This window comes from Procambarus clarkii, chromosome 7 (genome assembly GCF_040958095.1).
Source record: "Procambarus clarkii isolate CNS0578487 chromosome 7, FALCON_Pclarkii_2.0, whole genome shotgun sequence".
Taxonomy (NCBI): domain Eukaryota; kingdom Metazoa; phylum Arthropoda; class Malacostraca; order Decapoda; family Cambaridae; genus Procambarus; species Procambarus clarkii.
This window is the reverse complement of record NC_091156.1, coordinates 55,357,100-55,382,898: the sequence shown is the minus strand read 5'-3', so window position 1 is coordinate 55,382,898 and position 25,799 is coordinate 55,357,100. Positions and strand designations below refer to the sequence as shown.

Genomic DNA, 25,799 nt, shown 5'->3' with positions numbered 1-25,799 from the left:
ACCAGGTCCACACCACCACCAGCATCACGGTCCTCACCATACCAAGTCCACACCACCAGCATCAAGGTCCTCACTATACCAGGTCCACACAACCAGCATCACGGTCCTCACCATACCAGGTCCACACCACCACCAGCATCACGGTCCTCACCATACCAGGTCCACACCACCAGCATCAAGGTCTTCACTATACCAGGTCCACACCACCAGCATCATGGTCCTCACCATACCAGGTCCACACCACCACCAGCATCATGGTCCTTTGCAGAATGAAATATGCAACATTGCTGGCGTCTCTTTTATTCAACCTCCTCTAAGTATTGATCCTTCCCAAACCACATCCGGTCAACATGTCAACAGTGTTCTCACAATAAATGAGGCCTAACACTGACCGTCTCATATTGCTCTTGAGGTCACGTCTGTGACTCGCTGCCTCTACTGGAGTCCTGTGTAGCCACACCTTGCCTACCCTGACCGCTGACCCAGATTGCCTCCCGCTCACTGGCTCCAATCCATTTGCCACTTACATACTCCTCTTCACGCTCCATCCACTACTTACGCCGCCGGTACGTTGAGAGACTAACTAATGTTTACAAAATAATGTGGATACAACATTGTTGCCAGTAAGTTATGGATGGTCATGGTGCGAGGATGTACTCGCCAGGCAGGTATTGTGGGTCTCGCTTCATGCAGGTCGGCATTCAATCCCCGACCTTCCAAGTGGTTGGGCACCATTACTTTCCCCCCGTTCCATCCCAAATCCTTATCCTGACCCCTTCCCAGCTCTATAAATTCGTAAGAGCTTGGCGCTTTCCCTTGATAATTAAAAAAAATAGATATTAAAAAATTATTTAATTTAGTGTAATTTTACTTATGATGTATAATTGATTTAATTATTAATTAATGGATGGTCATAGTATAAAGTGGAACTAATAGGAAGGTTTAAATGGTTCCAGCAAGAAATAAGAAATAAAGACTTAAATATAATGCATACGTTATTGCATGGCAATAACTTAAGCATTTGGATTTTATATACAAATTTGATTTTAATTGCAATATTTTATCTCTTTTCTATTACAGTGAAGAACATTGCTAGGAGCAAGAGCAGTATCTGATGAGTACAGCAGCTGTTGCAAGACCAGGCGACAGAGCAGTGCCTGAGAACAGCAGCAGCAACACAGGAATAAGCTGCACATCCATAAGTACTCTATAGCAGCAGCAGTTGTGGCCAGAGCCAAAGATGAGTCAACACCACCACAATGGCCACCGGAAACAACACAACAAGAAAGTCAGGATTAACAGTGCAAGGAAGAGGCAGAGTTTGGTGACGACTTCTGCAGTGTTGCGGCTGTTTATTGTGATGGCTGCTACGGTGCCTCTTGTCCACACCCTGCCTCTCCAGGCCCCTGCTGACACCCTGGATCTCCCGGCCCCTGCTGACACCTTGGCTCTCCAGGCCCCTGCTGACTCCCTGCCTCTCCCGGCCCCTGCTGACTCCCTGCCTCTCCCGGCACCTGCTGATACCCTGCCTCTTCAGGCCCCTGCTGACACCGAGCTTGTTAATATGGTGCCTGATGGCACAGTACCTGCTGACATGGTGACTGTTGACATGGTGTTTGTTGACATGGTTCCAACTAACACTCTGCCTGTTGGCACGGTGCTTGCTGATATCCTGCCGGTTGAAACGTTATCTACTGACACTCTGCCTGCTGACATGGTACCTGCTGATACAGCATCTACTACTCCAGCACGAGTTGACCAAATACTAATAGATTCAGCATCTGATGACTCATCACCTGCTGACCCATCACCTGCTGATCCATCACCTGCTGACTCATCGCCTGCTGATCCATCATCTGCTGATCCATCACCTGCTGACCGGACAACTGCCTACCTGTTTCCATCTACTCTGCCCTCAACTTATCCAACTCGTCAAGGTATGTGTTATCATGTTATGAACAAGGCTGTTCTTCATAATTTAAAATAACAGAGGCTCATTAACGTAGGTGAAATTGCACACCAGATGAGAACAGATTACTTACAAAAGCACATGAGGCATGTTAAGTATGCAAATAAAAGTTTATGATTAAGTAAACAGTCAGCATATGCAAATTGACCAGTAGGCATGTAATGTGTTAAGTTTATGTGGGAAATTGAATGTTTTAGTTAATTCTTATTTGTGATGGCAGCATTTTGAAATGTTAGTACCTAATTTGGAATAACATACAAATCCTGTTATATGTCTATGTAATAACGTATCAAGAAACTAGGCTAATGTCTTGATATGCTTCATGTATTAGGTTGTAGTTTTTCTTGTGATTCACAGAGATTAGTGTAATAGATCATAAGCAGTTTGTAAGCATAGTTACCATACCTTAAGAGTTATAAAGTAATTGAACAGAGGTGCCCTATGTCCATATAGCTTTAATTTAATGGTCAACAGAGAGTTGTCATGAAATTTCATACACCAGCTGAAGGTGCAATTCTGCTACATTTCCAGCTGTGGTGTAAAGGGACGGATGTATACCACTGATTTCAGAAATATTTTACTTTGTAACGGGTTTTTCGTGGGTGCCAATATACTACATACCTGGAGATGTTTCATTGTTATTAGGTATATATAATACATGCTATGTTACCTGTTATTTTAGCTACACGTGTCTGTTAAAGTATACTTGGCTACACGGAGTGAGAAAGCTAGTAACTTTACCGCCTCCCAAAGTTAAAAGTCAGTTTGTCTATTGCTGTAGTAGATATAGAACATGTACTACTGGGCAACTACTCCAACAATTAACTACCTTTTTTACCTTTAAGTTAAATGATTGTTTTAGGGTTAAGTATTCAATAAGTGGGTTACAATATAAGATGAAAATATTTCCACAGTTTTTTATAAAGTAATAAAAATTTGATTGTAAAATAAAATTTGAGAAACTGCATAAGTGACAAAAATCTTGTAAACTCTTTCTATAAGTTTCTAATGAGGGAAAGATTTTTCCCCATGGCAGGGAGAAATAACAGGTAGAGTAAGCTTTACCATTAAATAATATCAACACAATACAATATCTTGAATGTGGATATTTTAACACCAGAACGATAGCCTAGTTAATAAAATAGAGTCAACAATTGAATCACGACAAACACGATTTGTATTATTTGAAATTTAAAACAGTCATATCTTTCCACATTTGACACAATTCAATGCTGCACAATAATGACAATTATATGCACATTAAAGTTTCCATCAAACTCTAAAGAATTATGTTATCAAGATAATTATTAATAAGTATGACCACTGGTAAATGTGTAAACATAGAAAATGTTAAGGAATGGGTTGCTTGCTGCTCCAAAGTTACATCGGATTTTTGACATAGTTACTTAGGCCAAAAACTGAAGCACCATAAATCGTAGAGGCTCGCAAAATGTTCGTACTCTGTTTTCTGTTAGTGGGTCCTCGTGTAGGGTAATTTCAGGAAATTTAGTACATCAGTTTAGTACGTTAGAAACGTATGGGAGAACGCCGCTGGAGCAGCGAGCAGCCCTTCGTCTGCATCATATGGATACTTAAATCCCTGTTATTGGGTCGGTATAAGAGGGATTTTTTTTTTATTATTATTTTCTACCACAGACGTGGCCACACATTTACAATGCTAACCAGCATATATAAATTTTCTTCTGTCCTCCATGGACAGGGTTAGAGAAGTGTTAAACATACAGTTCAGGGGTTTATTGAACACTCAACCACAGAAGGTGATTCGGTGCTTTTAAAATGCTAAGCTAACCTACATACGTAAATACATAGATTCACAGATTTACGTATGCCCAACATAAAGTAATAGATGTGTCTTTTACATAGTGTCATTAATGTACATTCACAAAGGTGAAATGTAATTCTGATCAGCTTCCATATATGCTTTATACCCATACATATACATACACACACACACATACATATATACACACACACATGCATTCACATACATTTGTCTCATTTACCCTGACAGGGTGAGGTAGCTGATAAAGAAACTAGTGTGCAATTAAGCACTTAATCACTGAAGGTGATGAAGGTGCTTTTACAAGCTCAGGTTATATAGTTACATCATATATATACATTGTATGATTGATATATTACATGGTCAATTTTGGATACAAGTCCAATATATCATCAAGTGTTCCAGTACTCATATAGTAACTACAGAGTTCAGCATACCTTAGCCCAGGAGGGCGAAAGTCAGTCAGTATGGGACATTCTACAATATAATGTTCAAGAGAGTGCATGTTTTCTCTTTCACAAAGTTGACACAATGTGTACTCGACATTTGGGTTTGAGAAAGCTGCCAGATACGTCTATATCCCAGGCGTATTCTGGCCACTATAACATCACATTGCCGGGTTCTGGTTCTATTAGTCCCATATGTTAATGTCTCCTCACGATATCTATCATAATATTTAATGCTACAACTTTCAGGTCTTTGAGAATTTATTAGGTCGGTGAGATTTTCATTAGATATTTGTTTAAGTATTCTCTTTGTCACTGCTAATGAAACACCCATATCAATTTCTACCACTGGTTTTCTGCAGGCTGACTTAGCAAGCATATCAACAGTGTCATGCCTTGAGATGCCAAGATGTGATGGTATCCATAGGAATTTAATCTCAAATCTGTTTTCTTTGGCAGCTAAAACATTCATTCGAATATCACTGACTATTTTCTGGGTGTCACTACTATGTGCGTTCAATGCCAGGAGTGCAGTCTGCGAGTCACAGTATATAAGTCCACTGCCTTTGTCTTTTAAAAATTCAGTGGCAAGGTATATGCCTGCAAGTTCGGTTTGAGTTGTACTTGCCCAGTCATTGACGCGCTTCATTGCTGTATGTACGAGAGAAGATTGTTCAAATATGTTACATGCACATCCGGTACATCGTCCACCTTCTTCTACAGAGCCGTCGGTATAGCACTGATAAACATCGTTACCCATACTCTGAGTACTTTCAGTGATGCTTTTCAGTGTTAACTGTTTTAATAATGTAGTGTGCACACTATCTTTCTTGGGCGCATTTACAAAATCAACTGATAGATCCCAGTTATCCCATGGAGTAATTGGCTGATTAATCATTAGTCGAGTTGGGTACATATTTAATATTTTGATGGAGTTGGCTACCTTGTAGAACCAATATACATAATCAGATTTCGTTCTTCTTCTATAGACCTCAGGTGAGTGTAGCATATTAGAAAGTTTAGCTTGAAACTTCATGTGTTGTCTAGATCTACTCAATGCCTTCACGCCGAAAACTGTGCTAATAGACAAGATTCTCTCACTTATGGTAGGTAATTTTAACTCTGCTCTCATGTTAACTATTCTCGTGGACTTTGGAGCCCCAAGGATGAGACGCATAGAGGGATTGACTGAACACTTTACCTCTGTCTCTAATATTAACTTGATATACTTATGCAACTACAATGCTCTTCACCTGACAATTTATAATCATTACTGACTATGTCTTGAAGTTTGAGTTAAAGAGGCAGAAAGGGACCTCAGGAATCCTCAAGTTGTGCCTTCGGCCTGTAATCTAACGTTACAGTGATTGTCAGGTGAGTATAACATCTATCTCCATGCACATATTATCTGGATCCATTTATTTATGTATAATTATATATTCAGATGATGAGTCATAATAACGTGGCTGAAATATGTTGACCAAATCACTCACTAGAAATTTAAGAGACGACGACGTTTCGGTCCGTCCTGGACCATTATCAAGTCGATTGTGATGAGACGCGGGGGGCATGGGCATTAATTAGGCAAGAGAGAAATGAGGAGATGGAAATCTTAGAGGAAGATAAGAGAAAGGCAAAAGGTACGGAAGGTAAGGTGTAATAAAGGGTGTAATAATAGGAATAAGAAAGGGATCGTAAGATAAAAAAAACTAACATAAAAGGAAGGGTAAGATTATGTTAGGTCACGTTTATTAGAAAGTGTAAGCCATTTGAGTACATACTGTGAAAGGGAAGAGTCAACAGCAACAAAGCCAGGACTAGGTTGTGTATCAGAGCCGATTCGACAAGACGGCGTCTGTGTAGAGGTAGGAAAGATTATTTTAGAGGAAGACCAATGAATAGGATGATTAGGATCTCTAACATGACAGAAGAGAGCATTGTTTGTGTCTGCGGACCTAACTCCCCTTTTGTGTTCCTTTTGTCTGTCATTTAGTGTTCGGATAGTTTCACCAAAGTATTGGAGAGGAAAAAACGAACAGCGAATAGAGTAGACACCAGCAGCAGGAGGAGCAGTGTGAACTAGATTGCTACGAAGAGTGTTAGTTTGTCGAAAGACAAGCTTTATGTCAAGAGAACGAAAGGTATTAGTAGGAGTTTTGAGTTCAGAAATAAAGGGAAGGCAGAGCAGTGCTAATTGTGCTGGAAGTAGGTTTAGGATGAAAGAAATTTTGTTTAGCTTGAGAATAGACACAGTTGATAAAATAAAACGGGTAACCTAGGCGAGAGAATGATTTATAGATAAAGGAAATTTCAGAATCAATAACCTGAGGGTCGCTGATGCGTAGAGCGCGGAGGAAGAGAAACAAGAATATTTTTCTGAAGAGGATGATGGTAGGAAAGGAAGTTAATGTACTTGAAAATGGTCCAGGCCGGACCGAAACGTCGTCGTCCCTTCAATTTCTAGTATGTGGTTTGGTCAACATAATTATATATTCTTACTCAAATGCTGGCTACATAGTATAACATCAACCAAACACTGGTAGTGATCTGTTCACACTTGTATGTCTACATAACTTTATTGTGCAATTAGGGCAGACCTTAATAATCTAAAATTCAAATCCCATTGTGCTGATGGAAATTCCCTGTCGAAATGATAATTAACGTTAGGCAATAAACTCACTTTTAGGTCTCCGATTCTCGAATACATTATATATGAGAATGTATAGTCTTTAACACAATAATACATGTAGCCTCTTCACTTTCAAACTATGTATTATAGTATTGGGTTAACCACCCTGAAAAAACTCATAACTTTGACATTTCGGATTACGGAGCATTTTGGTTTCACATTTCCATTTACATGATACACATGAGCAAAGTAAAAATTTTCCATTTGTCCCATTTTACATTCCATGCGGTTGTGATCCATGAGTCTTTCAATTTTTACCGTTTCCTCAGTACTCCAGTTCACACATGATCTTCGTATCGACTGTGCATTCCCTCTCCTCGACGTATACGTCAAGACCAGAGACGCCACCTTCACTACTGACGTCTACATGACACCAACAATCATGGGTGTGTGTGTGTGTGTGTGGATGGCCTCAGTGAGTGACGCTACTGATACAAGACAAGTGTGATGAACTCATACACACCTAGACCTCTCACCCACTGCACAAACTGCACCCAGCGAACAAAGAATTGGAGAATATGGTGCAAGCCCATGTAAACTATGGATAAACAAAGAAGTGAACACCTGTATTACGAAGTATGTAAATAAATTGTACAACTCCACCCACACCAGCAGACGCCCTCACACAAGTTAGTCAGTAAACTAGCCCGACATTCAAGAAAATAGGCAAGCAGGCTGTCAGGCTGACATGAAGGCAAGATGGTAGGCAGGGAGACAGAAAAGCAGACATAGAGGCAAGCGATCTGGAAGGCAGGCCATCAGGAAGGAAGACAGGCTTGCAGAATGGCCAGAAAGCAGGAGGTGAAGCAGAATGACAATCAGGCTGATAGGTTTGCAAAATGGCAGGCAGGTTGACAGGATGGCATGGAGTCTGGGAGGCAGGGTTTCAGACAGGCTGGGAGGCATGATTCAGGCGGGAAGGATGAGAGGCATGTTGGTAGGACAGCAGATTAACTGGCAGGCAGGATGGCAGGCGGGACGTCCTGCAGACTTGCAGAAAGGCTGGCAGATTGGCTGACAGGCTGTGAGGCACACTGATATCATGGCAAGCAGTCTGTCATGACGGCAGGCAGGCTAGCAGTACGGCAGGTAAGCTGGCAGGAGAGAAGTAAGAACGGCAACAGGCTGGCAGGTCGGTTGACAGGATGGTTGAAAGGACGGCAGTAAGGTTGACAAGATGGCAGGAAAGTTGACAGGATTGCAGGCAAGATAGTAGGTAGGCTGACAGGAAGGCATACAGGCTGTTAGGACGTCAGGCAGGAAGCTGAAAGATTGGCGATCAGTCTGTGAGACACGCTGCTATAATGGCAGGCAGGCTAGCAGGATGGCAGGACTGCAGGCACACTTGCAGGACGGTAAACAGGCTTTGATGGTCGACAGAACGGCAGGCAGTGTTGGAAATTTCCAACAGTTATTCTCATCCCTAATACAATAGGATGTATTTCCTGTATACACACACTTCACACTCATTTAATACTCATTTACTAATCCTTAGTGCAATGGGATGTATTTCCTGTACTAAACGTAGTAATTAACTAACACTACTAATCCGTAGTTTAGTATCACAGAATTCATTGCATTAGGATGTGGGACATTATGTAATTTCTCCTAGAATTGTGGCAGTGTTGCGTCAGCCACCCACGGAGAATAAATTTCCACATATCTGTAGTTGTAATAGAAGTTCAACCATTTACTTTCCGTTATCAAGGATAATTATTTAGTAATAGGTTTACTTTATTTAGTATACAACAGTTTACTGGATTTTCTTTACCAAGCTTGATAGCTGTGCCAGTAAATAATATTATAATCTAAAAGGATTTTCACCTCCAAAGGATTGTCGTTTTATTTGTGCAGTCTACATTAACACAGTAGCACTACGAGAAAATATATTACCACATAATGCATTTATATATGACGTAAATATTCGTCATAAACACTTCCTTCCCTTTTAAACTTCAAATAATTAAATATAATTTATGGTCGGGGCCCCGACTGGGAGCTATCGAGCATGCACGTCCAGAGAGGGAAGGGGACTCTCGCCATTTTTTATCAACTGGCAGTACGGTGTTCCGAAGCGGTCCTTACAAATCCCACAATCTAGCAAGCATCCATACATCATCGGCTTCAGATTGAGGACGCAGCTTACCAGAATCACGGACACCAGTTCGGCAGACATTTTTACCTTTTGTATTATTATTTTAAGCTCTAATAATAATTAATATAGGTGCCATATCGTGACGCTGCAGGCGATAAAATAAACCCCATGTAAGTGTTGTTTCCACCCCTCCAAATATTTAGATATTGCATTTATGTGTGTGAATACTAATTTGGAGTGGAAATTATAGAATTTAATTATTGAGGCCTGGGGCAACACCACTGAGGAAGCCTGTGACTCATATACTCACGTGTTCCAAGGATCACTATCTCAAGCTGTTTCCAGACTGTTGTAGAGATTGGACTCCACCTTCGTCCCTCTGTCACAGCTGAAATTTAATCAGTTTTCATTGTAGATAGTACTTTTTAATTATTGAGAGTCAATACATACTATATTGCATTGATTACTTAATAATCTTTATCATGCAGTAGTATTTTTGCATTACAAGTTTTTATCATTATCTATGTGTGTACATATTATCATTATTATTATTACATAATATATGTTGCACGTAGATTAATCTCATAGAATACCCCCCAAGATGTGTCATGGGAAGCTGTATCTAGATTGAATAGAATTTAGTCACTGCAGAATAGAATATTAGAATTTATTACATATAATCATAGAGATCAATAAGTCACAGGTTCTCTCATTTAACAACGCATTCTGGTCCTTCGAGCTATATTAGAATTATTATTATTTGCATTTATAGAATTATACACTTTATCAGTATTAAACTAGAGCCAGATTCCCCCTCAGGCAGGCTGACATGAGGTCAGGGAAGCTGGCAGAATGGTAAGATGGCAGGTAGGACGGCAGACAAGTTAGGAGACTGACAGGTTGAATGGCAGCCTAGATGGCAGGACGGAAATTAGGCTAACCTGCTTAATGTTTGTTCTAATATCAGGCTATCTAGCAGGACAGCAGGCAGGTTGGGAGAACGGCAAACAGGTTCGCAGGCAGATCGGTAGATAGGCTGGCAGAACGGCATACAGGCTGGCAGGCAGGCTGCTAGGCAGAACAGTAGGTAAGCTGGCAGACAGGCTGGTAGGTAGGCCGACAGGATGGCAGGTAGGCTAGCTAGAACGCACTCTGGCAGGCTAGCTGACAGGCAGGTTGGGAAAGGTGGGAGATGGGCAGAAGGGAGGCAGCCTTGAGTTAAGATGGTCAGTAACCAAATTTGGTTAATCTGGTTGTGTCTGAGCCTTAAATATATGATGGAGGAATTGTTAAACAGAGCAGTAAGTATGGAGTAGTTTGGGACCCTAAAGACATGCTGCATTTTTATCAGATTAATAATGGCAACTAACTCTAGCAAGCTAGAGTATCAGAACCTTTAGTCAGACCCACCTCTTCCCATGGACACCTTTAGTCAGACCCACCTCTTCCCATAGGCACCTTTAGTCAGACCCACCTCTTCCCGTGGTCACCTTTAGTCAGACCCACCTCTTCCCATAGGCACCTTTAGTCAGACCCACCTCTTCCCATAGGCACCTTTAGTCAGACCCACCTCTTCCCGTGGTCACCTTTAGTCAGACCCACCTCTTCCCATAGGCACCTTTAGTCAGACCCACCTCTTCCCGTGGTCACCTTTAGTCAGACCCACCTCTTCCCATAGGCACCTTTAGTCAGACCCACCTCTTCCCATAGGCACCTTTAGTCAGACCCACCTCTTCCCATAGGCACCTTTAGTCAGACCCACCTCTTCCCATGGTCACCTTTAGTCAGACCCACCTCTTCCCATGGTCACCTTTAGTCAGACCCACCTCTTCCCGTGGACACCAAGGAAGGACTGTGGGAATTTACATATGAGAGCAATATTTAATAAGTTTAATTTTATATGAATAATTATTTTAAATTTTGGTTAATTATATATTTAATTACATTATAAATTTATTTTATTAAAAGTAGTGGACTTAGTCTGTACAACTGATTCCTTACACACTTGGGGGGGATTATATTTAAACCCTAAATAACTAATCTTTAAAAAATCTGTTAATTAAGTTTAGAATTTGGATTTAAGGCGTTGCTTTGTTATATGGTCTTGCTCTCAGTCTGGACGCCAGCCTGCCTACAATATACATTGCAGTAATGCATAGAAAATTTATTGAATTATTAAATCACGAAATAGGGTGATTTATTATCGGGAATACTTACCCTTCGGGGCTGGTTAATCATGCCACATAACCATATGAGGCTGGTAAACTAAGAAGGGCCACCTCCCTATAACTATCAGAAATGGAACAAGGCACTTCCCTTATTGTAGAAGAAGTCAATCAGCGGAGTGTACCACAGAACTTTAATACTCTTCAAAACTCCAGCCCTGCATCAAGTATACTCACCTAATTGTGCTTGCGGGGTTTGAGCTTTGGCTCTATGGTCCCACCTCTCAACTGTCAATCAACTGGTGTACAGATTCCTGAGTCTACTGGGCTTTATCCTATCTACGTTTAAAACTCTGTATGGAGTCAGCCTCCACCACATCTACTCTGACACTGAAAAAGTTTATTTTTAACGTCCCTGTGGCTCATTTGGGTACCCAGTTTCCACCTGTGTCCCCTTGTTCGCGTACCACCCGTTTTAAAAAGTTTATCTTTATCTACCTTGTTAATCCTCTGAGAATTTTGTAGGTAGTGATCATGTCTCACCTTACTCTTCTGTCTTCTAATATCGTGAGGTGCATTTCTCTCAGCCTTTCCGCGTAACTCATGCCTCTTAGTTCTGGGACTAGCCTAGTGGCATATCTCTGAACTTTTTCAAGCTTCGCCTTGTGCTTGACAAGGTACGGGATCCATGCTGGGGCCGCATACTCCAGGACTGGTCTTACATATGTGGTATACAAGGTTCTGAATGATTCCTTACACAGGTTACTGAAGGCAGTTCTGATGTTAGCCAGGCTCGCATATGCCGCAGATGTTATTCTTTTGATGTGGGCTTCAGGAGACAGGATTGGTGTGATATCAACTCCTAGATTCATCTCTCTCTCTGTCCGTTTCATGAAGGACTTCATCTCCCATTCTGTATCCTGTGTCTGGCCTCCTGTTTCCACGGCCTAGTTTCATTACCTTACATTTACTCGGGTTGAACTTTAGTAGCCATTTGTTGCACCATTCATGCAGTCTGTCTAGGTCATCTTGTAGTCGCATACTGTCTTCCATCGTCTTAATCCTCTTCATAATATTTGCATCATCAGCAAACAATGAGAGGAATGATTCTATACCATCTGGGAGATCATTGACATATATAAGAAACAGTATGGGTCCAAGAACTGAACTCTGCGGGACCCCACTGCTGACGTCTCGCCAATCTGAGACCTCACCCCACACAGTGACTCGCTGTCTTCTGTTACTTAGGTACTCCCTTAGAGTGTGTTCCGTTTGGGTTAAGTGTAATATGGCGAGTCTCCTTTCTCAGTGAAGGAGCGCTCTTGCCCATAAATATTTTATCACAATCCCAGAGGAGAGGTATTTAAATTTTACTTTCTTTAAAATGATTTCAGCTTTTATTTATTTTGTTAATTTATGCTGAAAACCATAAACAGATTCTATGAATTAAATATTTATGTATAGACACAAATACGCTCTGTACTCTACATGTTTGTGACGTGGCGGTCACATTTTCTCCACAATGAGTGGAGGAGTTATTTACATTTCTTCCTATTGAAGATAAACTTAACTTTAATTTTGTTTTGATATTTCTACACAGCAACAGAAACTATCTTTTCCTGATGTATATTTAGTTAGGTAAAATATAATAACTATAAATAAATATTGTGTGGGAAATTTCCCACATAATTCCAGGGAAAAGAAATATGGATCGGAACCCACTGTTTAGGACTAGCCGAACACTTCATTACTCATTTTCAGATTTTTTAAATATTGTTTTAGTTTTAGTTTGCACTCCTGTGCAGCAGTACGTACAGGATGGACTTCCAGTATTGGAGGTCTCTTGGCGACTTCTTCTCCAGCCAACTTTTACAATGTCTTGAGGCTAGTGGTGCCTTTGCACTTTACTTTTACTATCGTCAAGGTACCCTGGCTGTGTGGGTGAACAGTAACAATTCAACCTATAAGCCACTCTGAACGTGCGGCTGTTGCTGTCCATTAGAACAACATCGCCATGGTTGTAAGTGAATTCGGTTATAGGGGTTGGTAGTCCCATTGTGATACTCACGCAGAACATTTAATTCTTCCTTGTCCAAAATTCATTCGACCGACTGATTACCTGTGACAGGTGTTTATAACTCCGAGGTAAACCATTTTCCCCAACGTTTGAAGGATCTCTACGTTCTTCATTAGTGAGAGATGCAATAGGGGTGACAGATCCTCCATACATCAGATGAGATGGACTAACAGGCTCGTGTTGTGAGTTGTCGTCAAAGAGGTAAGTCAGTGGTCGGTTATTGACTCGGGAATTAATTTCTGTGACAACGGATTGGAGTTCATGGAGATCTATTTTCTGGTAGTTCAGAGTTTTTTCCTTTGACAGCGTTTCACTGTCCCTACCATCCTCTCGTAGAACACCCGTGTCACAGTGCTCTGGGTGGTAAAATTGCCAGTATCACTGCCATTGATTCAGGGCAGTCTGAACAACTGGGTGGTGTCAGACCTACAATAGGCATGCTTCACCAGCCACCAAGCTGGACCCGTTATCGCATATCATCAACTTGGGGCAGGATCTACATACACCAAACTTGTGGAAGGCCTGGATGAATGATTCAACATTCATTGGGGAGTTACTTCCAGGTGAGCTCCTCGAGTGGTGGCACAAGTAAAAAGGCCTTAACAGCCTTAACAGGGACTTTATCCCTGTTGCCTGTTAGGATAATAGCTCCTGTGATGTCTACCACAGTAGTCTCAAAAGAATGAAGGTGCAGTTCTCGGTCCCTAGGATGTGGTGGAGGTCCAGGGAAAGGACACATCGAGCATCGCACCTCAGGCAGACAGGATTTAAGAATTAACTTAACAGTTTGGCAACATTAGGGAAGCCAGTACCCCACCATGGAGTGCGCAGTGGTCGTGAAAGTAAAGCACAAGCAATCTACTTATCTAAAGATTCCTCGGGGAGGAACTGAGGTTGTTTACTTCAAGATCAACGTCTGTGTGCTGTAATCTTCCCCCGCAATGCAGAACGTTCTGATTGTCTTGGTTAATCCAGAGATTTAAGTCACTTATATTTTTTGCTGAGAAGTTTCATAGTCCTCACTCTAGGTTTACACTTGTGCATGTTTGACCCAGTACTTAGGAGCACCTTGTGCTCCTAATAATCTATTTACTTGTGCTTGATACCTACTTTAGCAAGAAATCAAACACATTTTGGGTTACACTGAGTATTTTATTCAGAGCAGAGCACCGAGAACAGTCAATTACTGAAGTCAAGTGAGGCTTGGGATCTCAGTGAGAATAGTGACATTGGTCACTATGACGTGTGACTTTTGTTGGGGCCACTTGTAAATGACTATCCACTGAAGCCCATGGAACCACATCTCGGCTTTAGTTATTTGCTTTAATATCAGTCCTTTAGATAGATTATCAGCTGGTTTCTCCTTAGTTGGGACTATCAGAGTTTGTATTCAAATGATAAATCTCTAATTACTTTAGAGTTGTTACTGACATAGAGCATTTTGCTACTATAGTTGCATTTCAATTGCAGTACTGCTTCATTATCTAGCCACACCACAGTTAGTTGGATGTGGATGTTTATTAATGTTTTCTGAAGATTTACTTTATACATCTTCTGAAGATTTAGGATGAAGATCAGAAGAACCGACACCATTTACTAACCTGTAATACAATATTCAGTTAATATTGCTGCTGTTTTTGTACTAACAAATTCACTCAAAGAAACGAGATTGCTGTGGAATTTTTCTCGAGAAAAACGAGATATCACTGCCACGTCGCAATTAAATTCACCAGCTAATAATAATGTGAATCACTTTAAACACCAGTGTATGCATTAGAATTAACGAAAAGTATTCTATATGACTGGAACGAATATAATTACTAAAAAATTAAAGTCTGCCTCCCATTGTCAATAAAAGTACATTATAGGAACTAGCGAGAGAGATACGTCTCTCAAGCCGGGAAGGAGGCAAACGCCATTAATTTTAACATCAACAAGTCTCGCTTGGAAAATGCTTGTAGCTACAGAATTATATTCCTCTAGACGCAGGGTTATGTGAGTTACAAACTTCCATCATCATTACGATCTTCGTCAACAATAAGGGAAGTGTTCTTTACCCGATAACCCATTAATTAAATCTAGTCATTCCTTGCCAGTAATGCAGGTAGATTAGTGGTATACCGGTTAGGACACGCAGTGAGCCACCCAACAGGGTAAATACTAATATAATCTTATCTAATAAATTTCAATAATTTCCCCTGATATAGCCACCATATATTGGTTACGATTATTACTGTGTTCCATACCCTTTTGACAAGTGTAATTGAAGGTGAAGAAGAATTAGCAACAATTAACTGTTACAATACATGACATGTGATTACACTAGCATCACCTTGGAGAGTATTAATCTATTGATCATTGGGGTTCATATCTGGTTGACCAGGTCATAAACAACCATACAGATCAGCTACATTTGTTTAGTTTAGTTTACTAACCTAGGTGTCTTGACATTTGTAGTAAATGTCTACCAAGTGATTAATTTCGATTGATATATCATATAATTAATGAACGCCCCAGCTTGTATAGGAAATGATTTGTGGAAATTTAGTATCAAACCGTCCATTATTGAAACAAATGCATTAACATGTGAAATAAATTAATATAAATTACTTAATATATAAATAAAATAAACAAATAAATCCCATAAGTCAGTTTTCCCAACATGATTGGTCTACATCAAACCGGATGAACCAGAATTAGCCACTTTTTCATTAAAGAGTGTCTCGTCGTGGACGTGGTGGTGAGCAGACGTGTTTTGATTCGCTCTGCTACTGGCGTCTGGTGGGTGGACGTGTTTGTCGTCGCTGTTGGCCTGCGTGTTGACGGATGGGCGGATAACGTCACGCTGGGGGTGGTATATGTGCCGTCATGGGGTCCTACAGACCTCCACTAAAGCGGAAGGAGCCCATAGGACTCAAGTTTAGTTGTCATGCTGATCCCGACCTTGTATCCACGACGATCTTCGATGTGTTACAGATCAAGCAGGAAGAAATATTTGGTTACCAACCACTGCCAGGGAACAGAGTGGTGTTAAAATTTGAAAACAATGTGGCGTTTTCAGAGTTTCTTAAGAAGTATGATGATGACATTCTAAGTTTACCTAATAGGAAAGGATCAGTACAAGTGATTAATTTGAGCAAAACGTTTACATACGTTTCTGTGAGGGATGCGCCATTTGAAATGTTGAATAGAACTATTACACACATACTGGAACAATATGGGAAAGTGGACAATGTTCGTTTTAATAAATATACCTATGGCCCAGGGAAAGGGTGTTTTAATGGAACAAGAACAGTAAAGATGGAACTTCACCGTAATATTCCTTCATCAATGTCAGTAGCAGGTCATTATATTAAATTTATATACAAGGGCCAAATGCCAACTTGTTTTAAGTGTAGGCGTACTGGTCACATGGCTGCTGCCTGCCTGGTGGAGGCATCGGAACGGATCAACATTTTTCATGAACATGACTTTCCGCCGTTAATAGAGGATAGTGTATCAGGTAATGAACCCGCTGTTGTAAATACTGCAGTTCCAGATGAGGTAGATGAAGTAACCCACAACTCTGTAAGTGAAACGTCTGTGGGAGTGACTCCCAGTGCGAATGAGGCCGGTGAAGGTAACTTAGATCAGGACGATAAAGATAATGCAGACGAGGAGGGTGCAGACGACACTGCTCAGGATGTTAAAGGTAATGCAGACAAGGAGGGTGCAGACGACACTGCTCAGGATGTTAAAGGTAATGCAGACAAGGAGGGTGCAGACGACACTGCTCAGGATGTTAAAGGTAATGCAGACAAGGAGGGTGCAGACGACACTGCTCAGGATGTTAAAGGTAATGCAGACGAGGAGGGTGCAGACGACACTGCTCAGGATGTTAAAGGTAATGCAGACAAGGAGGGTGCAGACGACACTGCTCAGGATGTTAAAGGTAATGCAGACAAGGAGGGTGCAGACGACACTGCTCAGGATGTTAAAGGTAATGCAGACAAGGAGGGTGCAGACGACACTGCTCAGGATGTTAAAGGTAATGCAGACAAGGAGGGTGCAGACGACACTGCTCAGGATGTTAAAGGTAATGCAGACAAGGAGGGTGCAGACGACACTGCTCAGGATGTTAAAGGTAATGCAGACAAGGAGGGTGCAGACGACACTGCTCAGGATGTTAAAGGTAATGCAGACAAGGAGGGTGCAGACGACACTACTCAGGATGTTAAAGGTAATGCAGACAAGGAGGGTGCAGACGACACTGCTCAGGACGCTTTACCTGCTGTTGGTCACCCTGGTGAGGGTGAGGTAAGTCTGGACACTATACATGTGGACGCCCATAACATAGGCGCTGACGCTGCGAAGAGCTGCGATGCTGGCGGTGGTGATGACCTTGGTGAGGTGATGATGGAATAAGTAATTGGTTGTCAACTTGATGTAGAGGATGACACCATGGAGGATAGTGATGTAGAAATGTCTGTGCAAAGAGCAACTCCACCCTCTTCAGTAAGGTCTGATAGAAAGGGTAAGGGTAGTGTGAAGGCTGGGGGTGTGAAGGCTGGTTCTGTAACCAGTCATGTGAAGAAACGTGGGAAAAAATTTACTCGGAGTATTGATCTGATACGTATGAAGGACTGCGCCGCTAAACTAAAAGTCTCTGAAAAAATTGAGCAGGTTGTTGCCGTTGAAGTTCACCGTGACCAAGGCCACGAAGAGTCACCGAAACGTAGCGAGGGCACAGTACAACCGGTAAGTGGGGATCAAGGTAAAAAGAACAGTGATAAGGCATGGTGAGATCTTGTGGAACATGAACAGAATCGAGACGCGAGTGCAAATATTAAACTTTGATTTCAAAAAGGGAAAGACGACACTAAGATAGTGTCAAGTGAGATAATGATGGATAAAGAGTAATTTTGTTTTCTCTCAAAATTACATACATTACAACCAAACCATCACCAGAGAAATCTTAGCAAACAACACAGAAATCATCGATAGATACAGCGATAGCAGGCGGCTCGACGTCTGCGAGGCACTACACATCAAGAAGTCAACACCAGCAATCAACAGCCAATTAATGCACAACTATATTCTACCCACTTCAAGACTCTGCTCCAATATAGAGGCATCAAGAAATATGGGCCAATAAAAATAGGCCTTCTGCAGTTACCTACTTTTAATACCTGTTTGTATTTCATTGTTTCGTGTTCTGTCTTGTGTTAAAAGTTTATTTTCACCTCATCCAAAACTATTGTAACATGTCACTTCACCCAAATGTAGGTATAAAAACTCGAATGATGTTTAAGCTCTATTCAGTTAAAGTTGTGTGTGTTTGTGTGAACTAAAGTCTTTGAAAATGTAATAAGTTTTACGAAACGCGCTCAAGTGTCGCGTCAGACTAGAAATAAAAATGAATTTTGGAGAATTGATCTTTGAATTACCATCAACAGTGAAAAGAAACGTAAGAAAGATCGAGAAAATTCGTGTTAGAATTATTAATCTTACTTTTTCGGTCATATTTAATAATAAATGTCTACAGGAAAGACTGCTACCAAAATATACTAATATTAAAACGCACGACCCAGCAGCAAGGAATCAAGCCTTCACGATAAAATATCGCCAAGATCTGATTCGTGATCAGATATACAAGGCAGAAAATGAAATCAAAGACAACAAAGTGCAACTACTTCATGCTACAAACAAATGGAGAAACAGCAACATCGACGAAAGTCTCCATACTCGCATTGAACAACAGCTCGACATCCTCACAGACCGACATCACCTCAGCACTGAAACAAGGATAATCAAGAAACTAACAACGTTATATGGAGGACCTATGGCAATTCCGCGACCAAGAGATGGCTTCCTGAACCTTGCAGGAATCAACCTCACTGAGGACCAAGTCACTCTCCTAAATCTGGGTATAAACTGTCACGTTATGTCCAGACCGAGTGAGATGGCCCGGAAAGTGGAGTTGGAGATTCTGTTGGACGACATATTCGACCTCCAAGCACAAAAGAAGGTCACAACCAAAGATACCTTACAAGCAGAACTTATTGCGGAAGGAGGAAAGAATCGAGGCAACTACAGAAGCACCATACTGTCCCCCGAGCTCAAAGCGGCAGCTAAGAGCCTTCGTGAGAACAAGGAGATAGTTGTCAGGAGAGGCGACAAGTCGCCAATATACGTCATTCTTAAAAAAGACGAATATCTGGCGAAAATGAACCTCATACTCTCTGACCAAATTAAATTCCAAAGGGTAACGAAGGACACTACAGCCGAACTGAAAGCAAAGGTCAACAAATTGATCGAAACTGTGAACGCCAAGAAATCTGGACTCCACCTGCCAAAGATTATTGGGGAATATAAACCTGGATATGCGTATGAAAATGTCAAGACACACAAGCCAGGAAACCCACTTCGGCCAATCATCAGCCAGATACCCACACCCACGTACAGACTGGCAAAACGACTCAACGGCTTGCTGACTCCTTATGTCCCTTGCCCCTTCAGCCTGAAGTCTCCAAAGGAATTTGTTGACTTGCTGCGGGGAACATGGGCCACAGGGATAAGAGCCTCGTTGGACGTAGAATCTCTGTTTACCAACGTACCTGTGGATGAAACAATCGGGATGATAGCCGACAGAGTGTACCGTGATCCGGCCTGTAGTCCTCTTGACATACCAGAAAACAGTCCAAGGAAACTACTCCAAGCTTGTACTAAAGAGGTACCCTTCTTGAGCCCGGATGGACACATGTATAAGCAAGTAGATGGGGTCGCCATGGGTTCTCCCCTAGGTGTCCTGTTTGCAAACTTCTACATGGGTACCATCGAGCAAAAAGTCTTTGTCGACATGAACTTGAAACCAGCCATATACTGCAGGTATGTTGACGACATTTTTACACAGGTACCTGATGTCAGACATCTGCAGGGGCTGAAGGAGGCATTTGAGCAGAATTCTGTGTTGCGCTTCACTTACGAGATGGAGAAGGATGGGAAGCTGCCCTTTCTAGATGTAACAGTCATGGAAAGGAGCGGAGTTTTCCACACTGCAGTCTACACTAAGGAAACAGAGGAACGTGCCTGAATGCCAACAGTGACTGCCCAGACAGGTACAAGAGGAGTGTTGTTAACGCTTATGTCGACCGTGCCCTCAGCCACAGCTCAGAATGGAAGCAAGTCGACGAAGAACTCTGTAGGGTAAGGCAGGTCCTAGTCAACAACGGCTTCTCCAATGGTTTCGTGGAAGACATCATAAGATGGAAAGTGAAACGCCATGCAACCTCTGAAGAGACAACTAACACACCACCTATACCCCCTATTAGACTATTTTACAGGAACTTCTTTTCCACAGCTCATAAAACGGAGGAAAAGGTCCTGAAAGTACTGCAAAGGGCCTATTGGTCCATATTTCTTGATGCTTCTATATTGGTGCGGAGTCTTAAAGTGGGCAGAATATAGTTGTGCATTAATTGGCTGTTGATTGCTGGTGTTAACTTCTTGATGTGTAGTGCCTCGCAGATATCAAGCCACCTGCTATCACTGTATCTATCGATGATTTCTGTGTTTTTTGTTAAGACTTCTCTGGTGATGGTCTGGTTTTGGGAAGAGGTTATATGTTCCTTAATGGAGCTCTGTTGCTTATGCATCGTTAATCGCCTGGAAGGAGATGTTGTTGTCTTGCCTATATACTGAGTTCTTTGAGGCTTACAGTCCCCAAGTGGGCATTTGAAGGCATAGACGACGTTGGTCTCTTTTAATGCGTTCTGCTTTGTGCCTGGAGAGTTTCTTATGAGTAGGTTGGCCGTTTTTGTTGGTTTTACAGTAAATCGTCAGTTGTATCTTCTGATTTTTGTCTGTAGGGATAACGTTCCTATTAACAATATCTTTCAGGACCCTTTCCTCCGTTTTATGAGCTGTGGAAAAAAAGTTCCTGTAAAGGAAATAACCTCCAAGGATGTAGGATTTTACCCTAGTGATAGAAATCTGACCGTAGGCTACTATCATTAGTACTTTCTCAGGATTATAAGCAAGTACCCTAGTTACATTAGTAATAATACTCTAGGCTCTGCAAAATCCAACTAAACAGTCACTATGACTATTCCTCAGAAAGCAAAAAGTGCTTTAGCAGCATGTAAACGTCAACTGACAACTCAGTCAATATGAAAAGTTGTTACATGAGCTTCTAGTTAATTATCGTTAGTTGAAAATCCCACTATCACAGATCCACTTCCAACTGGATCAATTTTTCTAACCAAATATACTTAAAGCAAATCTTACCAAATCCCAGCTCCACGACAACAAAATTAAACGGTAAGGCATGAAACAATTCATGTCTGATCTAGCCCAGTATGAAGATGAAACACAAGCCAGGTTTGATCACTTATTCAGTAAACTTGCCTCAGAGAAAGCAGCCAGTACTTGAAATAAAATGGATGATATTAAGGATAATCTGGGAGGATGAATTATTTGAGAATAAATCTCAAGCCAGGTTAAATCCTTTCATCGAATCAATCAACGAGGATAAAGCCTCATCCACTACAGCTTTACCAAGTATACAACCAGAAATTTAACAATTTAACAACGTAATAGAAATGTTATTGCATGGAGTCGTAAATAGGGTGCCACAACTTACTGCACAACGTTGGTTAATCCAAATTTGAGACCTTTTGGTAACCTTAAATGTTGTATAAATGTCGTTTTCGTAAGTGATGGTAATTAAAATGTAGAAATATATAAAAAATATATTTCTACATTTAGTAGAAATAAAACAGGAGCATAATAAAGGTGGGTTCAGAATTGTTTTTTCATTATTTTCACTTTATGGAGAATCCCTAGTGGTGGTGGTTGTTGAAGGTGGGTTTTGGTTGGTGTTAGTGGTAGTAGTTTGTGATTGGTGGCAATGGTGGGTTATGGTTATTGTTGATGGCAGTGATTGTTATGGTTGGTGGTTGATGGATCTGGCTAATGGTGTTGGAAATTTCCAACACTTATTTACTAGCACCTAGTACCTTAAGAAACAATTCTTGTACTAGTTATTATATTTTACTAACACTACTAACCAGTAGAGTAGTCAAATTAACATAATTTAATTAACGCCTCATTTTCCTAGAAATTATAGTCGGGTGTTGCATCAACCCACACGACTAAAGGGAAATTATTTACATTCACGAGAATTGTATTAAGTTCTCCTTATTTTCACATTCTTTAATGAGAATCAAAATTTAATAATTTTATTGTCCCGAATATATTCAGTGAATTAAATCTGCTAATATATTTATATGCAATTAAGCAATATAGTTTATTTGCTGGTAATAATTCATACAGTTACGAACCGTTACTCCAGCGCATTCACATATGACTGAATTTCTATCCAGCACTCTCTTCTATTGAACAACGTTCATTTAATTATTAAGAAACAAGAATTTAAATGTTGTCAAGTAAGACAAATTAAATCTCTTTAATTTCTGATAAACCTTAGCTCCATTAACTCAGGATGACATATCATAGAAAATATTTAGCGCGTCTCAGCATGACTGCGCATGCGCGAGCCACCCGAGAGAAGGGAGACTTGGCAAGCGACACCATGATCAGGGAGTGTGTCTCAAGCTGGTCGTATCATCGTTTTAATATCGAGCTATCCGTGCATCTACAAACGCCATCAAGACGCAACCGCTTCATTATCTCACAGACACTGTGCCCGGCAAACCAGTTTGTCCAACAGTATTTTTTGTGGCCGCATTTAATAAGTTAGATAGGATGGGTTTGCTGTCATGATACGTACCCTTTAAAACAAACCCGTAAGTTTCATTCCCCCTATCTCCCCACATTAATTTTTTATGAAAACGTGAGGAACTATATATTCTCAAATGAATTTTACATGTGAATTGTCTTTCAGCTGGAGTACAAGCGTAAGAGAGACGATAACTTCCACAACAATCACATGTTCCCAGAGTAGCCTGCTGAAACAAGTTTACGGTGACGAGTTTTATGAGTTTACAAGGCGCATGCTATTATTCCTACCAACAGCTAAGCTGTCTATAATTTATTTGTAGATAACCTTTAGTAGTATTCATTGATTTATTAATATCATATGCCTGTTTATTATTCATACATGTGATATATGAATTTCTATGCATTAACATCTCATTTTTTTATTATTTAGAGGGCATTAATTTCTCTTTACAAATTAATCCCCCTCCCCCCAAAGTGTGTGTAGGGATTTGGCTCCGTTGTTTACAGTACACTACAGTTCATTATTATACATTAATAGATTTCAGTTACGCTTTATATAAGATATCCATGGGCACTGGTTCTCTAATTTATTTTATTTTCATAAGAATGGTCCTTCGAATTATATATTAGATTTATTATCATTATTCTGGAGCCAGATTTCCGCACATCCTTTTCGGTCGACTTAGAAGCGGATAAATCAGTTCATTAAAAATTAATGGTTCATAGACCAACACATTAATATAAATTACTGATCTACGTAAACCAGTATAAATTCACCAATATTTACAATATATACGTTCCAGTATACCAAATTAAATTACTGGTCCTATATAATCCATGTGGCCAGAGAAACGCTTGGCCAGATTGTGGCCAGAGAAACGACAGTAACTGTATATAGTTAAATTTCATATACACGTATTTCCTACAAGTGTATATTCTGTATATCAAAAACTAACAAAAAAATTAAAAAAAATAACACTATATGTATACCAATATTGCACATCATTTATCGTATTTTATGCCAACCCACAGGGGTAGGATATTTTTAGACTGGAATTGTACTATGGTATGTACAACTCTAGCCTAAACTATTTAGCAACTTATGCACTGGGCTGCTCAGCTTCCAAATACGGTAACCCTCTTCCGTGTGCGCAGGAAATAAATTCTCTGGAAAAAAAATTCTTTTCTCTTTTGAAAGTGTCAAAAACCCTTCCGTGAGTATGGATATGTTAACAAAAAGTCGAAATTGTACCTAAATCCCTGGAAACACAAACTGCAAATGTCTCTATTTTCCGCTTGTTACAACTTGTAATAAAGATGTTACATCTTGGCTTAACTTGCTTATGACGTATTAGAACGTTGTTACAACTTGCTATATTGGTTGTTATAACTGGTTAGGTGTTAAAACTTGTTCGAACGTTGCACCAACGTCGTAGTTTCGGTGTGCGTTTGGCGGGGAATTACTTTGGGCGCAATGGGGTCCGGAAAATGGCGTGTGAATTCACGATTTGGTGGTCATCCGTGACATAGACTCCCGGAGCCAGTCGCCTGCCAGCTTCAACATGCACGAGTTCCCACAAATATTTTTGTTTCATTTTTTGCGTTCATTTCCATATACATTTGTTTTATTTTTTCTTGAAAAGAAACCAATCCTATGTATAATGAACACATACACAATATTATGGCAGTAGAACATCAGCACTGTCCCAAGACTTTGTTATATGTCTCAAATGTGTCCACATATATTGCTCATATATCCAATGTTTCATGTTCATTTATGTATATTTTCAACATATTTACATACTATACACTATCAAACACTATATACATTCACCATAAACACACTCAGAACTCTGCAATTGTGAGCTGCTACACCCAGCCACCCTTCCCTCACTCCTCCAACACCTAGCTTACTCCTTACACCTTAGTCGCCAATGTTCCTCCCCCCACCATACTGTTATTGTTTTTATTATACTACTAGTTGTACCAGGCCACGCGTTGTTGTGGCTCAGCAACACATTTGCGCTGCTGAGCCACAACTACCTACACCTGTTCTCCAGTCCTCCCCACCCCTGTTCTCCAGTCCTCCCACCTCCTGCGTCCCCTCATCCTCCCAACCATTCCCCATCCCCTCGTCCTCCCCACCATTCCCCCATCCCCTGGTCCTCCCCACCATTCCCCACTCCATCCCCTCATCCTCCCCACCATCTCCCACTCCCCCACCTCCTCGTCCTACCTTTTATTTCCCCCCTCCCCTGTCCCCTCTTCCTCCCCACTATCCCCCTCTCCCCTGTCCCATTGTCCTCCCAACCATATCCCACTCCCTCGTCCGATGCATTCCCAAATGATCTGATGTTCCCATCAGAAAACTGGGAACATTAAATGATCTGATGTTTCCATCACTGAAAAATAGGAATAACAGTTAAGAAATTTAAATTAAAAAAAAATGAAAAAATATAAAAATAAACAATACCCACGAAATCAACGGCATGGTAAACAACACAGCTCAATTCCAAGCCAATATCACTCAAAATGATTAAATAAAAATAAAAATATATTGAAAGTTATGAAAATTCTATTTATCAGTGCAATTAGAAACATTGAAATGGAATCATAACATATTTATTATAAAGTGTGTTGCTCTTTCATGCAACAAATGGCACTGTTTTTTTTTAAAGTATGGTTTTACCTGTCACAGGTGAGGCATCAATATTTGTACTCATGAAATAAACGACATGGTAAACAACACAGCTCAATTGCAACAGAATGTCACACAAAATAATTAAATCAAAATGAAAATAAATAAAAATCTATGAAAATTTAATTTATCAATATAA

At 40.6% G+C, this 25,799-nt stretch overlaps 1 protein-coding gene across 1 annotated transcript in view; it reads left to right on the top strand.

Annotated features, from left to right (window-relative positions):
• The first annotated feature begins 1,087 nt into the window (after window positions 1-1,087).
• Window positions 1,088-25,799, top strand: part of LOC138358431 (uncharacterized) — a 65,913-nt gene continuing 41,201 nt past the window's right edge. The window contains exon 1 of the mRNA XM_069316281.1: window positions 1,088-1,937. Within this exon, the coding sequence (XP_069172382.1) occupies window positions 1,241-1,937 (697 nt within the window). The 5' untranslated portion in view covers window positions 1,088-1,240. The remainder of the gene's footprint in view (window positions 1,938-25,799) is intronic.